This window comes from Pipra filicauda, unplaced genomic scaffold (assembly GCF_003945595.2).
Source record: "Pipra filicauda isolate LSUMZ 115617 unplaced genomic scaffold, ASM394559v2 scaffold36_size6622888_pilon, whole genome shotgun sequence".
NCBI classification, from domain to species: Eukaryota; Metazoa; Chordata; class Aves; order Passeriformes; family Pipridae; genus Pipra; species Pipra filicauda.
Genome location: NW_024104498.1, coordinates 2,815,830 through 2,832,237, shown reverse-complemented (window position 1 = coordinate 2,832,237; position 16,408 = coordinate 2,815,830). Strand labels below are relative to the sequence as shown.

The 16,408-nt window shown below is 53.4% G+C and overlaps 2 protein-coding genes across 4 annotated transcripts; one reads left to right on the top strand and one right to left on the bottom strand.

Annotated features, from left to right (window-relative positions):
• The first annotated feature begins 320 nt into the window (after positions 1–320).
• On the top strand, positions 321–3,796 carry CUNH1orf210 (chromosome unknown C1orf210 homolog). 2 transcript variants are annotated; one of them, XM_039384724.1, is made up of 4 exons: positions 321–540; positions 1,785–1,920; positions 2,494–2,640; positions 3,035–3,796. In XM_039384724.1, exons 1-4 carry the CDS (start codon positions 454–456, stop codon positions 3,370–3,372), a joined length of 708 nt encoding a protein of 235 aa, XP_039240658.1. In that variant the 5' UTR covers positions 321–453; the 3' UTR covers positions 3,373–3,796. The 2 variants fall into 2 exon arrangements, with proteins under 2 accessions (XP_039240658.1, XP_027602878.1); XM_027747077.2 differs by having other exon boundaries at positions 1,413–1,920.
• Positions 3,797–5,880: 2,084 nt separating this feature from the next.
• TMEM125 (transmembrane protein 125) lies at positions 5,881–15,849 on the bottom strand. 2 transcript variants are annotated; one of them, XM_039384743.1, is made up of 4 exons: positions 14,817–15,849; positions 13,183–13,320; positions 11,273–11,484; positions 5,881–9,287 (listed from the first exon to the last, which is right to left on the bottom strand). In XM_039384743.1, the coding sequence occupies exon 4, from the start codon at positions 8,973–8,975 to the stop codon at positions 8,313–8,315; it is 663 nt and encodes a 220-aa protein (XP_039240677.1). In that variant the 5' UTR covers positions 8,976–9,287; positions 11,273–11,484; positions 13,183–13,320; positions 14,817–15,849; the 3' UTR covers positions 5,881–8,312. The 2 variants fall into 2 exon arrangements, with proteins under 2 accessions (XP_039240677.1, XP_027602873.1); XM_027747072.2 differs by lacking the exons at positions 11,273–11,484; positions 13,183–13,320; positions 14,817–15,849 and adding an exon at positions 9,455–9,566.
• Positions 15,850–16,408: the final 559 nt, after the last annotated feature.

The window sequence follows — 16,408 nt, the reverse complement described above, 5'->3', positions numbered from 1 at the left end:
CAGGCTGCTCTCCTTGAGCACGGCATCTCGGGGCAGGTGCCACAGAGGTGCTTCCTCACCCTCCTTTGGCCCCCCAGCACCTCCCAGTGTCCTGCTCCCACCCAGGTAGTCCCCATGGCATCCCATGGTCCACCAGGCAGATGCTGGTGGTCCCCTGGTCACCGATCACAGGAGGCCACAGGGGTGGGAGGTGGCGGGGTGCAGTGGTTAATGTGTAACTAGCACTGCCACCTTTCACCGGTGCCCAGCTCGGGAGGGAGCAGGGCCAGGGCGGCAGCCAGGCTGGCTCCCAGGCTCTGGTGGTCTGCAGGGCCGTGCCACCGGGGTGCAGGGGCTCGGTGGGGGCCCTGGGCCGTGTGGCCGCGGCCACACCTCGCCCAGCACAGCCGGCTCTGCCGGCTTCTCAGCTTTCCCTGAAACTTGTTTTTCTGCCCGGAAGTTTCCTGGAGCCAAATGGCTCCTGCCTGCCTGCTCGGGGTCTGCAGCCTCCTCTGTGCCTGGGCAGTGGTGACAGGACATCCCTGCAGCCTTGACCACCAGGTAGGAGGGCGGAGGGGGCTCTGGCAGGGGTGGCAGCAGGGGGTGGGCGGGGGCACCCTGCTCCTGGTCCTGCCAGCACAGCTGGGGTGCCCACAGGACAGCAGGGCCTGGCAGGCAGCTCCTGGTCTGCACAGCTCAAGAGAAGATGAGCATTGAAAACCATGGGAGCCAGTGGAGTTAACTAGGAGATGTGCTGTGCCAGTGGCCACCAGCCACAGGAGTGGTTCACCCACACCTAGAGCCTGGCTGTCCTGCTCCCAGCCTCAGGCTGAACACGTTGTCCAGCCTGTTCACCAGAGCACACAACCTGTTCACCAGAGCATGGGAGGGCTGACAAAGCCTCATCTGAGCCACGGGTGCTTGGTGTAGGTGCCCACAGCTCTGCAGCCCAGCCGGCTGCCTGCCTGCCTTTCCAATGGGCAGGGCTCGCCTGCTTCCCTGCCCCAGCTGGGAGGATGCCCTTGTGTCATGGAAGAGCTCCCCAGGGGCCTGGATGTCAGGATCTGGGGGAGGAAGAGGAAGGCCCTCTGCAAGCTGACCCTGTATGATAACTGCCCAGTAAGGAAGGACAGAAGGGTGACAACCTGGTCCCTTTGCACCCACTTCATATCTCTGGGTTTTCCCCCCAGCCCTGCATGTTCCTCCTTTACTCCTTCAGTCAGCTGCTCTCAGTCCCGGGCTGTCCTGCTCATCTTTCTCTATTTATCCAGGCCCACACCAATCTGGCAGCTCATGTGTTTTGTGTTAACTTGCCTGTGTCTTTGCTTTTCATAAATTCTGCAAGGGTAATTAATTTGAACTTCTGGGGAGTCTCACTCTAGAGATACTCCCCAGCAAGGACAGCCCATCTCAGACAGTAGCTCTTTTCCCAGGGATGGGCCGACTGCAGTGGGAAGAGCCTTCAGCACGCTCCAAGTTCCCTTCCAAGAAACATCACCAGTTTGGACCTCTCCTTCAACTCCTTGGTCATGCCCCGTGACAGGACTCTCCTGATGCATTTCCCTTCCCTGCGCTCTCTCAACCTCTCTAGCAATGTTATGCCAACGCTGAGCCCAGCAACCTTCTCCAACCTCGGGGCGCTGCATCTGCTGGACCTGAGCAACTGCGGCATCACCTCCCTCCACACGGACACTTTCCAGGGCCTGGGAAACTTGCACACACTGCTCCTAAGAAACAACAGCTTGCAAGATCTTGATGTCTCTTTCCTCCTGCCACTGAAGTCTCTTTTCCACCTGGACCTGCAGCACAATGAGCTGGTCTCCATGGACACTTGGAGCCTGCAGCTGATGGAGACAGTCCCACAGGTCCGTCTGGAAGGAAACCCCTGGGTCTGTGACTGCACCGCGCACCCTCTGCAGCAGTGGCTGCAGCACAGGAAAGGTGAGCGGATGGGGCAGGTGGCAGGAGAGGTGTCGGGCGGGAGGAACTCTGGGTTAGGGGTCCTGCTTGATCCTTTCACTCCAACCCCTGGACAGGCTCTGAAATGGCTCTCCAGAGACCTAGCAGGATAATTTAGTCACTCTTCCAGGAAAGGGGCTGCATGTACACTTCAGCCCCTAAATCCATCTTTATGTAACTCTGTGGAGTGACCACATTTTCAAGAGCTGCAGAGGGCTTGGCAGCTCCTCCTGTGGAGCCAGATCAGGCTCTCACCATCTGAGCTCGGCTCCCAGGGCAAAGCAGTGCAGTTCCTCTCAGTATCCGTGATTTTGGCATTGTTCAATTAAAAGGAGCCTGCTAATCACAGTCACACACTTGCACAGTTCCTTGGTCAGGGAATTTTTCCTTTGGTTGTGCCTTACACTGTGCTGAGGGCTGGTGAGGCTGGAGGGCAGAGCCAGGAGCACTTTGCAATGCGTCCCATCCACCCAGGAGCAAGCAGAGATTGCCTTCTCTAAACTGGGAGGGGATGGGTGAAGCCCCCTGTCTCACCTTAGCCCACTTGTCCCCCAGCCGTGCAGGTGACCTGCGTGTCGCCCCCGGGGCTGCGGGGCCAGGAGATCGCAGCTCTGGATTCCCAGGACCTGGGCTGCCGGATGAAGCACCGGTCTCCTCGTGCGCTCAGCACGGCACAGCAGATCACAGTGACCCAGAACGACAGTAAGTTGTGCAGATTCAGAGGTGTCTGTAAGGTCTAGCTCCTCCCTGCCCTCTGTCCCACGGGAGGGACTGCAGGTGGAGACACAGTGCAGATGCAGTGGCTTGGTGAGGAGGGTGGTCACCACCTGGAGGTGTTCGCTGGCTTCATGACAGAAAAGTTAGCAGGTGCCCCAAAGCCACGTGGAGCACGGACTCCACAGCGGTGGGCACCAGTGTCAGACAGCTGTCAGGCAGTTTTGCCCTCAGTGCTCACACACCCTTGGTGAAGAGCATTTACGTTGCTCCTAAGGAAAGCAATCCAGTGCTGGCTGCACCCTGCAGACAGGCACAGGGCTGGCAGATGGGGAGCACTGGGTATGCCACAGGCTGACCATGTGCCTTTCCTGCGCCACAGCCACCGCCACCACGCTGCCTGCCACTGGGAAGGGGGGAAGGAGCTGGCCATACCTGGTGGCATTCCTGGTGACAGCAGTTGGCATCTCCATCCTGATCGCACTGGCTGCCAAGTGCAAGCTCATCCACAAGAACTTCGCCAGCTACCGCCACCGACCGCTGCCTGAAATCAGCTCCACTGGAGGCAGCCCCATGGAGGACAGCAGCAGCTGGGACAGGGGCTCCGTGCAAGCTGACCTGCAAGCTGAGGATGATGATGGCTTCATCGAGGACAACTACATCCAGCCCAGCGAGCAGCTGCCAGACAAACAAGAGCGGGACTCGCATCTCTCCATCTGAGCTCACAACTCAGCCACCACTGCTGCAGCCTCTTGTCATCTCCATAGCTCCATCCCCTTGGCTTTTGATCCCACATGTTTGGGGGCAGGAGGAAAGGAGCAGAGAGGAGGGGAGAGAGGGATGGGCAGGGAATGGTGATGGAGGCTGAAGGAAACCAGCCCCACAGCGCCCCAGCATGACACCAACAGGCTGCACTGTCACAGGGACACCAGACCTGCTGCTGCTTTCCCAGTCTTGCTTGGATGCTGAGGATGAAGGAGATGGTGCCCATTGTGCCCAGGAAGCCTAGTGCAGTGTGAAGAGGACCCTGCCCTGGTGCTCTCTGCGGGGTCTTGGGCACTGGCCCACTGCACCAGACCCCGTCCTGCTCTGTCCCTCAATGTGTTGTCACTCTGGGGTGTGATTAAATCATGATTTAGCCCTGCCTCTGTCTGCAATGGTTTGTTGGGACTCTCCCTGTGGCAGTGCTGGGAGGAGACCCCCAGCCCCACAGCTGGGGTGTGGCTTTTTTTGCCTGTGCTTTCAAGAACCATAAATACATTCCTTGTTAACTTCCCAGTGTTAGACAGGATGACCTCAGAGGTCTTTTCAAACCTAAATGATTCTGTGAATCTGTGATTCCCACTGTAGCCCTTCTTCCTTTTCTCTGTTCCCTCTCCAGCAAGACATGCTGAAAGACACTTACCTTTCCCCTGTCAGCTCTGCAGAGCTGAGCAGATTTTTCAGTGGTGCCAGTTGCAGTGTCAGGCAGCCACGTGCGCTGGGCCGAGACGGCCCCGTGCCCCGGCTCCCATTACAGAGTCCTGAGTGCATCTCTAACCGTGGAGTTACAGGAACGTTGTAATTTTTGCACTCCTGTCATCTTTGTGGTACGATAAACAGCACATGAGACACAGGTAACTGCAAGTTGTTCCTGCTGCAGTCGGCTGTGCCTGCATGGGTTACGCTGGGGTTAAAAGCAGGGAGAAGCAGCAACATTTGCTCTCCTTGGTAAGTGATTCATAAGGCTGGTACCATCCGGTTGGGAAGATTTCCCAGGGCACAGCCCAGTCGTTACCATGCCTGATAGCACGGGAATCTTTTCCTCACGCTCCAGAGAGTGAAGCATCAACACAGGGACAGCATTTCTTGCAACCCTGCCACACAGTCAATTCCCCCACCTCCTTCAAATCCCTGTTTCACTGTTAACTGCCTTTCTGTTTCTCCACTCATTAAGACATTTATAGAGCACAGTGTATACAAAGGTAAATAATACACCTCAGAGAGTGTGAACCAAAGAGGACAAATGGGTCAGGCACTGGATGGGCAGTACAGCCCAGACAGCAAAAGTGACATTTTAAGCCATGAGGAGGAGGAAAACTTGCTGGCTTCCTTTCAGTTGTTGGCCAGTTTTTGCTCTTAAATATTTCTTAAATATTTTTAAAAATTTCTTGAATATTTTGCTCTTAAATATTTCTAAACTAAGCTTTACTTTTGCAGTCATTGTCTCGTGGTTTGCCTTCTGGGCTCATCAACTACCCATGAAAATACATTATCTACTGTAATTTTTGGAAATTTTTGATATCTTTCAGGTAAGATAGGAGACTTAAATCTGAGGGCTGGGAAAATGCATTTCATTTATGTTTTGGAGGGTATTTTCAACATGCTTTTCAATCACATGAACTCACACTAGATGCAGTATTTTCTTTTTAGTCTCAGTGATGTCTTAAAAAAGATTAAAACTACAAGTGCCCAGGCTTATTTATCCAGGATCTCACTCACTCTTGTCCCTCAGTACCTAGTGGTGGGTTGCTTGTCTACTTTGACCCTGCTGGCAGGCCCACCCGTTTATTTTTTAACCAAACTGACACGTCTGGTTTTCATGTGCAGTTTTTAATGCCCCCTCTCCAGGCAGCTCCAGTGCAAGTGGGCACGAGCCTGGCAGCTCACAGGGAGGGAAATACACCTGGCATGCAGAGCTGGGATTACAAGGGGTCAGAGCAGAAAAAGAGGATCCTTCTCAAGGGGTTCAGCCCAGGAAGGTGCCAGAAGGACTGTGGTTGAGGCTGGGGACGGGACTGGGAGCAGGTATGCAGGCAGACTGGTTCCAGGCTCCTTGCAGGGAGCAGCTGCTGCCACAAGGCTCAGCCCTGCCCCAGGGTAAAAGAGCTTCTCTGTAAACAAACCAGCCAGCACTGACATATTCAGGAAGCTTTGTGTGCTCCATGTGAGCATCTTTTAGGGTCACGGCGAGGTCACAGGTTCACAGAGGGGATCCGGCTACATCCAGGTCCTTAGGCAGAGGGACCTGCACTTGGAGGCGGGGGTCATGTATCAGGAAATAAGGTTTGGGGGCCATGGTGGCATTACCACACACCAGCCAATAATCCAAAAGCACAGCCGCAGGAGGGACCCTGGGATGTCGTGGTTTCTGCCCTGGGCCCAGCCTGAGCAGAGGCCAGCTCTGCAAAGCCCTGCCACCTCCTGATGTACAGAGAGGCCAGCACTCAAGCATCAGCTTCAACACAGTCAGCTTCTCTAACACTTTATTATGTATTTCCGCACACAATACAGGAACTGAGGAAGACACAAACCAGTACCCCTGCTGCAGAGGTGAGTCAGTGACTGGGGCAGCACAGGCTGTCCCTCTGGGCACCGGACACCCAAACCATCATCTTCAGGCACAGTCTGTTCTCAGCCATTCTCTCCTTGGGTTGCTGACACGGCCCATGATCACCCTTGTCTGGCACAATTCACAGGCACTTGGGGCACATTTTGAAGGGGCTCTGGAGGGGAGGAGGATTCACAGTGACACGCAGGCAGCGCGGAGCTGCGAGCTGGGCACAGCCACGCATCTTCACAGAAATGCCCAGATGTGCAAAACAGCTGCACATTGGGGCAGAGGCAGCTGTGGCCTGTCCACACGTGCGGGTTGGGGGAGCGGGAAATAACTGCTGGAGCACTGATGCAGGCAGAGGGGGTGCAGCCTGGCACAACTGCACAGGCACTGACACAGACGTGCAGAGCACCAGCAGTGGTGGTGGTGCAGAACTGTCCGGCTCTGGCCTGTCCCTCCCTGTGTATGCACAGTGGTCCCTGCTGGACCTGGGGCCAAACAGCCCAGAGGGGAAGGACAGCTCTTTGCTTTGAAGAGATTTAGCACAGAAAGATCTGAGCTCTGTTACACCCTCTGAGCTCTTGGACAGGTTAAGGGAGGAGATGCAGAGAGAAGAGGAAACAGCAGTTTAATAAAATCTACAGATGAAGAGAAAGGGGCAGAGGAAAATGTAGAAATAATAGAGATACAGAAAGAAAAGCCCAAATGATGTATCCATATTTTGGGGAAAAACAATCCAAGGCTTCAAGGGAAGGAAAGCCAGCAGGAGCAGGGCAAGAGCAGATGAATACAGATGCGCCCTCATATGATCTCACTGCATCGGGTCTGGAGCTGTGAAAGGATGAAGCCTTCATTGTCCAGCATATACCTTGTGGGGCTCACCAATGGTGAACTCTGACACTGCCTCCAAGTGTGGAGACAGTGATTTGTGCTTTTAGTAAAGGAATGAGCTACCATCCTCTTCCAAATAAATTTGCTACCAAGCACTAAAAAGTAATAGCTCAGTCTTGTGCCATTGCAGAGGAAACTTGGCAAATAATGAGCAAAACCAACATCTGGGGCAGAGCAGCTCAGATGAGGGGGAGATGGGAGCAGACAGGAAGATGAAGAGAAGGTTTTGCAGGAGCAGCTTTGCTTGGAGGTTAGGATATATGTCAATGGAAAGGGCAAGAAATGGGTTAGTAGGTCTCTGAAGGAAATGAGAATTTTGACAGGTAAATTAGTCTCAAATCACAGGAAAAGCTCCTGGGGTGAATTGTTAGTCTGCCTCTGGAAAGGACACCTTGGAGATAGACACCTTATAGAGATAAAACACCAAAAAAACTCCAGGTAAGGCCCAAGTGACAGCAGAAAAACTTTTTTGCCCTGCAGGAGCTGCAGCACTTGGTAGACAGAAACAGCATAGAAACAGGCAGGGACTGGGATGAGCTGCAGGGCTCCTGGCAACAGAGGTGTATCTGCTTGGGAAACTGCAGTGGGAGGGCACAGCCTCTCACACCACTCTTGCAGAGAGCTCCAGCCCTGGGATTCAGGCATTCCATCACCATCCCCCAGCCACTGCACCTTGCTGTTTGTGGCTCACGTGGCTGATGCTGGTGTGATAACAGAGCCCCAACACACAGTCCAGCATGGGTAGCCTGTCAGGGCCCTGACACCCCTTGATCACCCCTTTGATAAGCCACAGGTGGAAGAGATCCTGGCATTGCAAACACAAACAGAATTTCATGTGAGGTCCAGCCATGCTGTGGCTCTGGCACAAAGAATCCCATACAAATCCCACACTCACTCCCACAGACACACAGGTGCTTTCTTGGGAGCAGGCCCTGCAGCCATACCTCCCACCAGGCTCCCTTTGCCTGTGCCTCATGCCTGCTGACACAGAGTATTTCCTGCCATTCACCAGCTGCTGGAGGCTCTACTTCGCTCAGGAGCTGGAGGCCCTGCACAGAGCACAGGGTGGTTTTATACCACCCACAATCACAGCCTCTCCTGCCAGGAGAGCGTGTGACAGTTCCAGGACCTGCAGGAACCAAGCTAGTACTGGGGTCCCCAGGGGTACAGGACAGGCTCACCTTCACTCTGTGACACGGGTCACAGCCGGGCAGGAGCAGCTGTCACAGGAGGTTTGAGGAGATAAAACACCAACCAGGCCAGCACTGCACGCCCAACACAGCAGGTCCCAGAGCCCGTCCAGGCACCCCAAGTCTCTGCTGTGCCATCAGCAAAGCAAATGCCAGTCATCCCTGGCAGAAGCACAAGGCACATCACAGCTCTCGCCCTTCCTTCAGGAAAGGCCAGCACTGACAGGTCGTATCCACCGAGGCTCACGCAGAGGTGTCCTGGGTCAGATCAGGTTGGCCATGCTGGAGGTGGGAGGCAGCCGCCTGCTCCCAGCGAGGCGGCCGGAGATGGTGAAGACGCGGATCTCGCCGGTCTCCAGGCTCCGAGGAGCGGCCCGGCGGCAGGAGGTGCAGAGCAGGTAGAGCAGCAGGCAGAGCAGGATGGCGCTGCCAGCAGTCAGGAGGATGACCCCGCTGGTGAACATGCTGGCCAGCGGCCGCGCGGGGCTGAGCTGCATGGTCGTGGTGGAGAGGATGGTGAGCACGACCCCGCAGACCAGCAGCACCAGGGCGCTGAGCAGCAGCACCAGGCAGTCCGAGAAGCCCCCGCTCTTCAGGAGCTCGATCTGATCCCGGCTGCGGATGCAGTTCATGTCCTGGATTGCGGAGCTCAGCAGCTGCTTCAGCAGCACGAGCAGGGCCAGGAGGCAGAGCGTGGTGCCCACGGCCAGCCGCCACTCTCCAGACCGGCTGCTAGTGCTGTAAAGCAGGATGATGCCCCCGATCCCACAGGCCAGGATCAGCACCACAGCCATCCCATAGCACAGGATGGACTTTTTGGGGTCCTGGAACCACCAGAGCTCCACATGCTCCTCCAGGATGTTCCTCTGGATGTGGTCTGCATCTGCAGGGGTGCGGGGGCTGCTCAGCTCTGCCAGCTCTGGCATGGTGGTCAGCTGGGTGAGGAGGGCACAGTGGGGTGGTTGCACAGATGAATCTACACCCTTATGGCAAAGTGGAGGTTCAAGGCAGCAGCAGTGGTGAAGGCAGCTACATTTCTCAAGCAGTGATGTCTCTGTCTCATTCTTTGGATCCTCATGGAGTTTCCTTCTGCAGTGGTGCCACCTGGAGAGCTACGGTCCATGTGCTGAGATTGAGCCCACCATCCAGGCACGGCTGTGGAACATAGTGGAGCATTCCCAGAGCAGCACCATAAGGGAATAACCGGGGCTGTGTCCTTCCTTTCCTGTGCCTTTCATCTGAAAGAGTCAAGAAGAGAAGATTTCATTAAAAAGAGACCCTGCTCCCCTGTACCAATCAATCCCCTGCCGAACCCTGGGCCTTGGCTGCTCCAGGCTGGCCTGCAGACCTCACCCTGCCTCCCTCACAAAAGCCCTGTGTGTTGGAGAACAGATCATCCACATACATTTTCCCAGGAGACCTCCACGCACTTCGGGGGAACCTCAGCCTGGCCCAAGGGTGAGTCTCCTGCCTCCCCAGCCTTGTGTGCCCTGCTCAGAGGCTACTGGCACATTGCTGCCCACAGGACTCTGCCTGCAGCTGGTGCTGGCAGCAGGGCAGGGACAGAGCAGAGGCAGGTCCCTCCTGGGATAAAGCCCCATTCACAGCTCTGACTTCACATGCTCCCTCATCAGCATCAGCCTCTTGTCACCAACTGGCTCTGCTGCCCAGAAGGACAGCAGGAGGTGGGGGTCAGGACCAGGGTTTAACCCTTCCATTCCAGCCACTGGAAGAGCAAGAGCTGCCTTTGCTGCACGTTCTCAGCCTTGTCTCTACCCCTGCACTGCCAGTGGTTTCCCCTCACAAGTTCCTTAAAGAAATATGGTGGTTACATCTCCAGTTACATCTGCCCTGGAAAGAGCTGTCTGACAGCTGGGACCAGGCACCCCGAGACTTTGCTCTCCTCTCTGCTGGTCCGTGAAACACTTCACCACTGGAGGGGAGCAGGGGAAGGGTGGTGGTGGCTGCAGCGTGGAGGGAGGTTCCGAGGTGCTGTGCTTAGCTGGGCTCCCCTCGGCACAGTACCTTTCTCAGCCCACAGCCCGGCTTCCCAGCCTCGTGTCCCCAGTGTCCTGGTTCCCCTCAGTGCTTCTCTGTGTACAGTTTTACACCAAGAGTGGAAAAAACTTGAGTTTCTCTTACATAATGTGCCTCCCTGGCACGTCAGTGCCCCAGCTGGTCCCACAGCACCACAGGGACCCTCTAGAACAGCTCGTACCCAAATCAAGGAGAGGTGCTGCGGAGGACACAGCAGGAGCATCTCAGGTGTGCCCTGAAGACATGGGGTAGACACTGGAGACCCAAGAACTGCCTCTGTGGCCACCTCCCAGGCAGGATGATACCCCCTTGACTATCACAGGCAGACACACACAGACTGCTCTGAGCCCTGCAGGAGCCCATGGCAGGGACAGGAACTGACGCAGGTCCCTTGTGTCAGAGCTGTGTCACTTCTCCCGGGTGGGGTACAGCCACTCAGCACCCTGCCTGCTGGAAATGGCTCTCATGAGCCCGTCAGCCCATGCCAAGCACACTCTGTTTGTCTTCGTGCCCTGCTCTGTGTGGCGCTGGGACTCGGGGCTCATTACACACAGGCTGGGACAATTTGTGACCTCCACACATGGCAGCTCTGCACACACCAGGGATCGTTCCTTCCATTGCTCTCCCTGTTCCCAGACAGTCCCCACAGACCACATCCCCTTGTGGCATTGCCTTTGCTGCCAGCAAACACCTCAAAATCCCCTTCCCTTGGGGACCAGCCAACACAGGGTGGGGGGAGAGGGAGGACAATAGTGTGGGGGGTGCCCGAACCAGACACCGCCTGACAGCGTCAGGCCAAGCTCCTCCTGAGTCACTCCCCGGCTGTGATGGAGCATGAGGTCACTTTGGACGTGGCTCAGGGCACACTGCCAGAGGCAGCACGTGTCCAGGAAGTCTGTAACCACCGTGGGTTTGCAGGCCCGGGACCCATCACACCCCCTGAGCTGCACACAGGGCTGTTCCCTGCACGGCTCCTGCTGCTTGGATTGCCTGGGCAGGGAGAGGGCTGGGGCGCAGAAACCCAGGCTCCAGAGGGTACAGTTGCTGGGAGGCCTGTGAGAGATCTACAGCTCCTGGCTAGAGCCAGAACAATCAGAAAGCATCAATTAGAGAGGGAAAAGAGCTGTGGCTGAGCAGGCTGATCTGTGCCTGCTGGGACTCTGAGTTTGCATGAGACAGCAGATACCTTGTGCTGTCCACGTGTGCCCAGGACACGGGTCCCTGAGAAGGTGAGGATGTCACGGGCCACTTTCAAAGCAGAGGAGTGAGAAGATGTTGAGTCCAGAGTTGTTTCCCAGCCTATGCAAATCAGCTTGGTGCTAAACACTGCTTCCTCCTGCCTTTCCTTCTCCAAGCACAGAGGTGCCTTATCTCCTCCTTAGCATCAAATGGGTGAGTCTAGTAGATAGCAAATTTGTAGATTAGATTGAGATTTTGGACTGAGAAAACATAAAGCTTGGAGAAGTGCAAAGTCTGTGTCCTTCTGCTGCTTGACCCAAGTTGTGCACACAAGTTGTAAGTCAAACAGTAAACAAAAAAACCACAACAGCACAAACCACAATGAGGGAAAATGTGACCAAAAATCAAGGTACAGCACTGCATTCTCATATTACTCTTTAAAAGTTAACCATCTTAATTTTTTATTTGCTCAGAAGAAGGGCAGGGAGCAAGAGATAAAACTGTAGGAGCATCTGGCTGGGGGAAAAAAATAAGGTGTCACCTCTATGAGCACATATTTTCCAGTGTTATATTAACCTCTATTAAACAAATGATTTGGAGAGTTTCCCAGTGTTACATTAACCCCTATTAAACAACTGATTTGGAGAGGCAAAGGCTTCCACTGCAGTGTGCTTTCATGTTTCCTTCTGCCAGTTTGAAAATGTTCTGGGAATATAACCCTTGTTCTGTAAGAATCCACACATGCTTGGGCTTCCCTAGACTGTGAGGGTTTGTGCTACTACTAACAGTATTTTTACGCTTAGAATCACAGAGCAATTCAGGTGGGATGGGACCTTGTGAAGTCACTCATCCCCCTGCTTAAAGCAGAGTTAACCTAGAAGTCAGACTGGGTAGCTCAGGGCCCCATCTACTCAGGTGCCAAGGATGGAGGATCCACAGCCCCTCAGGAATCATTGCAGTGTTGAACCACCCTCACCAGGAACACATTATTCTTTAAATCTAGCTACAATTTCCCATTCCTCAGGCTGGCTGCATTGCCTTCCATCCTCTTCAGAAAAATCTCTCTATACGTTAAACCAAAGCTGTCACCCACCACTCCTTGGAGAAGGGATGACACCAGACCTCACCAGATCTGCTGATCTCGTTTCTTGGCATTATGCAGCACATCAGTTTGCCCAGATCAGATCAAGAGAAAGGAAGGGATATGGCTGCCTGCTCTGCCATGAGGGAGAAGGACAGCCTTTCCACAGCTGTGGCCTTTTCTGTCGGTGTTCTTTGGGCTACCTCATCTGGGACAGACCATCATACAGACCCCTTGGGAGCTTAAGCCACCAGATTAGCCTTTTGACAGCATGTATCACAGGTCATTAATCTCTAACTCACTACTGAACCCAGAACCTTCAGTGCTTCCGTCTCTGTGTGCAAGAGAAAAAGGAGGAGAGGACCAGCCCAGCCACACTATGCTTTATGTCCAAAGGGCACGTTTCAGGAAAAAATTGACACTCTGTCCTTCCCCACTGCTGGCTGGCAGCTGGGGAGGAAGAACAGGAAAACACTGGGAATGTAGGACAACAAAAATGTTCATGTTTTTCCTTTTTCATTATGTTTTTTTTTTTCCCCCGCTCTGATAACATTTAACTGGAAACTGAGGGTCATCATCGACAGTTTTCTGGCCACTCCTGGCTGCAGGTGTGGAAGATGCACACTGGCTGAATGCCTCAGAATGATATATGCATATATTTATTTACTTATGAACTCTTTATGTCTGACTGCCTGATATCTGACAGACAGGCCATGGACTGTATGTTAATTAACACTTTAATTTCAGAGCCACATACAATTCCGCCGTTGAAATACTTCTCACTTTCCTTCTCTTGCTGAACCTGAACCCAGGGTACCCCCTGAGACATTCCTTACCCACAAGATTCAGGAGGGGAAGTCTGGGGGTGGGACAGGCTCCTGCAGTGCTTCCTTGTACTTCCAGCCTTGGAAGAGTTTTATGCAGCCTTATGTGGACTTTGTGAGCATCATGGAGACTGGAAGAGTCAGCAAGATCTGTTGTAAAATAACAGCACATAAAATGATTTGCATGAGCAAACTAGATGAGAGCCAACAGAGCCTCACAATCTCAAACAAATCCAAAGCCATCGCAGTCCCCTGCTTTCCCAGTGCCTCACAGCTTATTTGCTTCTTGGCTAGGTCTGGCCATAGCCTGTTTGGGATGGATTTGCCACCCCTCTGTGCCTCACAGAAACCTTTAGTCCAGAACAGGCATAAATTTTTCCCCATAATTTCTTGTAATTTTTCCAACTTCCAATGCTTTAGGAAGCATTTCTTTATCAAGAGAGTCAGCCCTGAATTGTTGTAGGTCCCTTCCAACCAAAACAAGATATTCTGTTCTGTCTGCTGTATTCCAGTTTGTCTATTCTATTCTATTTCAATTGAAGAGGACCTAAAATGATAATCTAATCCAATTGCCTGACCAATTCAGGGCTGACCAAGTTCAGGCATATTATTAAGAGCATTGCCCAAATGCCTCAAAAATACTGACAGGCTTGGAGTATTGACCACCTCTCTAGGAAGGCTGTTCCAGTGTTTGACCATCCTCTCAGTAAAGAAATGCTTCCTAAGCATATTCAATTCGATTCTAACTCCCCAGTAGGCTAAAAGAGAACAAAGCTCATGTATCTTGTTTTATGCCTGAATTACTGACAATGCACAAATCAGAAGCTCTGAATGTCATAGTGCTCAAGGCTTGTCTGTGTCCCTGGGAGCATGTGGGAAGGTTTCCTCTCTTCTCCTGAGAACTCAGGACTGGGGACAGAGGAACCTGCAAAGAATAGGAGTAATGGGGCCTTCATGTGGCATGCCTGTCTCACCCAAAATCCTAGCAAGAGACTCAAGCTCTTTTCACTGCTACACCAAACACCAATTCCCACCGTTCCTCCTTTCCCGGGCTTCTCAAAATTCATGCAAAGCTATGCAGCTTAATCTGTACCTGTAGGGAGAGACCACTCTCTCTACCCTGCCAGAGGGATAATGCTTTCCTAGAAGTGAGCATCCCACCAGTGCTCCTGCCACAAGACACCCTTTGGGAAGCCCTGGGGAAGCCCTGGGTGATGGTGGACTGTCCCTTCCTTTCTCCAAGCCTAGGGGCTCAGGGGTTAAGGGTGGTGGAGGGCTTGTTGTAACAGGGTCAGTGTGCAGCTGCTTTTTACACAAATCTAGATAGCTTTGGCATGCTCCATTACAAAGTCTCGTGTTCCCCCTTCTTCCCTGCGTGCATAACAGGCATCCATTATCCTGACTCCGCAGAGCCTGTCCTGATGCACCTCTGCCGAGGGCGGCCTGGGAGTCTCAAAGGAACAAGAAACTCCCAAGCCTTACCTGCTGAGAGGAAACACAATGGTGCAAGGAAGAAACGCAGTGGAGGCAAGAGGCAGGATCTCTTAAGAAGTAGGTCTGAGGCAGCCCCCAAACCTGCCGGCAGCTCCTGGCGAAGCGCGTCCCTTCCCGCACGGCACAACTCCCGGGGAGGAGGGATCACTCACCTGCTGCCCACACGCGACAACCCGGCACAGCTTCCTGCTCCTGGCTGGCAGCGATGCTTTTTCCTGGCTTTCCTTCCACTGGATCCAGCTACCGAGGGAGCCCAGGGGGAAAATCCCTCCCTTTCCTCCTGCAGCTGCCTGCCAAGAAGCAGGTGCGGTGCCCCTGCCGGCTCCCCGTCCCGGTGCGACGCGGCAGCGCCAAGGATGGGCTGCGAGCCCTCACCTCTCGCCCGGGCAGGTGCATTCCCCAGCAGGGTGGCGTCCCAGCAAACCTGCTGCTGCTCTTGGAGAGGCTCCAGAGCCGCGCCGGTGTGCAGGTCCTACCCCTCCCTCCTCGGGCAGGATCTGGCCTCTGGCCACACACCGATCCTGGAAGGTGGCTCATTTCCTCCCAGCTGGAGGGGAAGGGGTGCCGGAGCCAGGGAGCAGCTCCCAGGCAGCAAGGTGAGAGGAAGCCTGCAGCCAGGTTGGCAGTGCTAGGGAAGATTTGACACATTCAGCAAATATTTGGTATTATGTGGCATTAAATAAAGCAGCTCCTGCACTACTGTATAGGCTAGGGCCATCTGGTCATATCAGACCTGAATCTTTCCATGGCATTAGTCCAGGCAGGCACTTAAGTCAGGCAAGATGTCATTGTGGTGTCATCTTCCCATGACAAGGCAGCTGCAGAACCCCTTGCTAGGAGACAGCAGAACCAGCAGAGCCTACTGTGCTGCAGAAGAGCTGACTTCCTGCTAAGTCCGTGGAAAGAAAAGGGTAACCACTTTGAGAGGAATTAGGGAAACAGAAAAGGATCCGTTTAAGAGATGAAGAATAAAAAAGGGAGTAGCAGGAACGCAGAAGTCAGTAGGGGAATGGGATTCCCAGGCTTAGTGATATCCCCTCCTTCATGGCTGGGCTTCATCATAGCAGAAGGGATCATTACTGATAGTCTGAGCAGTTGGAAAATCTCCTGGGAGATGCAGGAAGAAGAAAATGGGACTGAACAACAGCTCTTGTCCAGTTAATGGAAAGGGAGGCTCAGACATTAAGCCACATGCTAGTTTTTTTAGCAGGCTATGAGCAGGTAAGCTTAGGATATGCTAATCAAATAGAAACCAAGGAGTGTGACGGCTTCAGGAATTTGTCTGAGAAAAATCTGAGAGATCTTTTGAAATTTGTGAAATATCATCAATCCAGAGGTTGTCCTAAACCTAAAACAGCAAAGGAGATGTGGTGAGTTTTGTTATACAAACACCCTTAAACAATGAGATTGACCTTACTCAGAAAAACCTGGTCTTTTAGTTGGCCCAGTTAACAAAGAAGTCATCCAAGGGGAAACCTTATTCACATTTAAAGATAACCATACATTCACTTAAAAGAATGGGCTGTAGCTTTATAAGAGCATGAGATGCTTTCCAGCTCGTTTAGAGATAAAAGGAGAAACAGAACAATACGGATCAAGGGAGGATGAAAGCAGAAAGTGTCTTTGCACCCTGAGAGAATTTAGAAGACCATTAGCCCACAAAACCATAATCCAGTTACAACTTATTCTACAACATTTCTGCAGCGTATGCGTGGGAGTTTGACCTTTGTCTGGTTTTCCCAGT